This window comes from Nannospalax galili, unplaced genomic scaffold (genome assembly GCF_000622305.1).
Source record: "Nannospalax galili isolate Female #2095 unplaced genomic scaffold, S.galili_v1.0 scaffold1254, whole genome shotgun sequence".
Classification (NCBI taxonomy): domain Eukaryota; kingdom Metazoa; phylum Chordata; class Mammalia; order Rodentia; family Spalacidae; genus Nannospalax; species Nannospalax galili.
In genome coordinates, this window is record NW_008334550.1 from 504742 (window position 1) to 507107 (window position 2366).

Consider the following 2366-nt stretch of genomic DNA (forward strand, 5'->3'; position numbering starts at 1 on the left):
CAATGAAAAAAAGGGGAAATCAGAGCGATCCAACTCCAACTGCTTCTGTCTCCTAAAGCATCGAGGCTCCATGTACAGCTCAGGTCCACCACTGAAGTAACCAAAGCCAGCTCCATGTGCGTTTGCAGGGAGTGCCTTCTGTCACCTCCACTGGAGGCTCGGGGTCTACCTGTCCTAACCAGGCTCCAAGCTTGGCAGCAAGATGCCCTGTACTCACCTGGAGAGCTCTAACAGCAGTGAGCAACGAGGAGGGCCTGTCTTAAAAGCAAATGTGCGTTTCAGAGCTTAAGCAAACAGTCTCAGTCTCTGTGTGCCTGCCCAGTGGGATACAAAATCACCCAGATCCTCTGCCACAGCCTGGTACCCCAGCCAGGAGACAGCACCCACGGGGAAGACAAGGCTAGATCTCGGATCAGGATCTGTAACAGCTTGTCCTCCAGGTCACAGTTACAGGCAATCTGACCAAAAAAGATCAAACTTCAAGACCACTGAGAGAACTGTTTCTGAAAGCACACGGCCCAGCTCTTACCCTCTGCTTTAGAGGAACTGTCTCTGTGAATTTTGAGCCCGAAGAGAGCTTTCTTTCCTCTCCCCTTATCAAAATGTACTAATCATCCAATCTAGCAACTTAGCAATAAAAAGTCTGTTCACATAAGTTACCACCAGCAAGCAAGTGCCAGACAGGGACTCGGGAAGCAGCTAGATGCTGCAGGCTGCTCCTGGGCAGGGAGGGGATCCACTGAGCTGTTCGCAAGGCCGGGGAAATCTGGCCGAGCACTGGGACAGTCCGGGGCGGAAGGGCAACAGCAGGCAGGGCACCTGCACGGAGGTCGGCCCAGAAAGGCTGTCCTTTTGGGCTTTCGTCAATACTCCAAAACTGCCGGAGCCTAGACCTCATCTAGCCAGACTACACCGATGGACTGAGACCCAGCCAACCCCATACCCAGCATATCAGCCTGGTGATCAACCTCTTACAGCCCCACAGCTCAAACAAGCAACCACAGGGAGAAGGAAAGCTGAATTTCACAGCCCTCACTGGATGTACCGAACAGCTTTATCCCTGGGTGCCAAATCGTCTCATAAATCAAGGACAGGTGGAAAACACTCGCAGGCCAGTCCCCTTCCGATTTCTCAAAACCAGGACAAGCACCGGGTCCACCCTCCCTTGGCCCCGCTCTCCAGCTTCATGCTGGTGGGGGTGGATAAAGCAGCTCCGGCAACCACAGACCCTTTTGTTCCCAGCACGGGAGCGCAGTGCATCCCAGTGGACAAACGCGAGAAGCGCAAGCAGGCTTTCTCCGAGTCCTTGTATTTCGCTCCGCCTGGGTTCCAACCCCTAGCCGAGTGCGCCAGCTCTGCCTCTGGGACCCCGGGCAACAGAGCTAACTAGGCTCGTAGGCAGTTCGCTCTGCAGAAGGGAAAACTGGGTCCTGGGCAAGGACTGGGAAAGCCAGAGCGACCCGGTGGGTGGGCAAAGTTTGCTAATAAGGGTCTTTCTGTAACAGCTCCACCTCTGCGCTGGGCTCCAGTTCCACCTGGCCCCGGAGTCCCAGGCACAGACAAGTCTCGGGGCGCGCCCACGCCTTGTGTGCGTGCGAATGGTGTTTGGAGAGGGTTGCCTGTTAGATCTCCCCCGTAATCTAACCTCTCCAGACCCAGCTGCCCGCCAGCTATGTGTGACCTTCGGCCCGGAGGTCACCAAAACCAGCTGGGTCCGCAGCTGAGTGCCTACTGGACTCCAGCGCAGTCCCAGAGCCCGGAGGGAGGGACGGATGGGCCAGCGGAGCTGCTGTGGGGCACTGTTCCCCTCCAACTCCTCGCCATGCCTGGAGCTGGGAGCGCAGGCTCGCTCCGGCAGCCCCGGCCCCCGCGCCCGCCTCGCCCAACAGCCGGCGACTCGCACTGGGCTCCGGGGAGGAGGCGCGCCGGGGCGGCCGGCCAGGACACTGCGCTGCTGGCGCCCGGAGCCGCTGCTGGGGCGAGCGCCTCTTTCCGGACCCCGGACGCGCGGAGGCGGGGAGAACCGCCGCTCCCCGCAGGACCGCGGGGCTCCGGGCTGCAGGCGGCAACCGGTGCACCCCGCGGGCCGCTTTCGGGAAGCCAGAAGGGGTGCCTTCATTTGCAACGCCGGGCAGCGCGCCGCTCCAGCCCAGCCCAGCACCCACGCACTCCCCACGCACCCTGTCGCCAGCCGTGTCGCTCACCTGAGTCCTAAAAGCTGTTGGATCCACATGGTCACGTTTCGGGGAGCCGAGCCTCAGACCTCGCTCGCCCGGGCCATCTGCTCGGCGCCCGCGCCCGCTCGCTCCCGTCCCGTGGCGCCGGTCTCCGGCTTCGGTCCGCCGCCGCCCGCTGCCCGCCGCCCG

General features: G+C 61.0%; 1 protein-coding gene across 2 annotated transcripts in view; it reads right to left on the bottom strand.

Annotated features, from left to right (window-relative positions):
* The window catches only part of Ajap1 (adherens junctions associated protein 1), a 138839-nt gene that overhangs the window by 135007 nt on the left and 1466 nt on the right, over positions 1 to 2366 (bottom strand). Inside the window, exon 1 of one of the 2 annotated variants that reach the window (XM_008829372.2) lies at positions 2205 to 2327. The exons of the other annotated variant lie outside the window; for it this stretch is intronic. Within the exon in view, the coding sequence (XP_008827594.1) occupies positions 2205 to 2233 (29 nt within the window). The 5' untranslated portion in view covers positions 2234 to 2327. Of the gene's footprint in view, positions 1 to 2204; positions 2328 to 2366 lie in introns of those variants that run through there. 2 annotated transcript variants of the gene reach the window in all.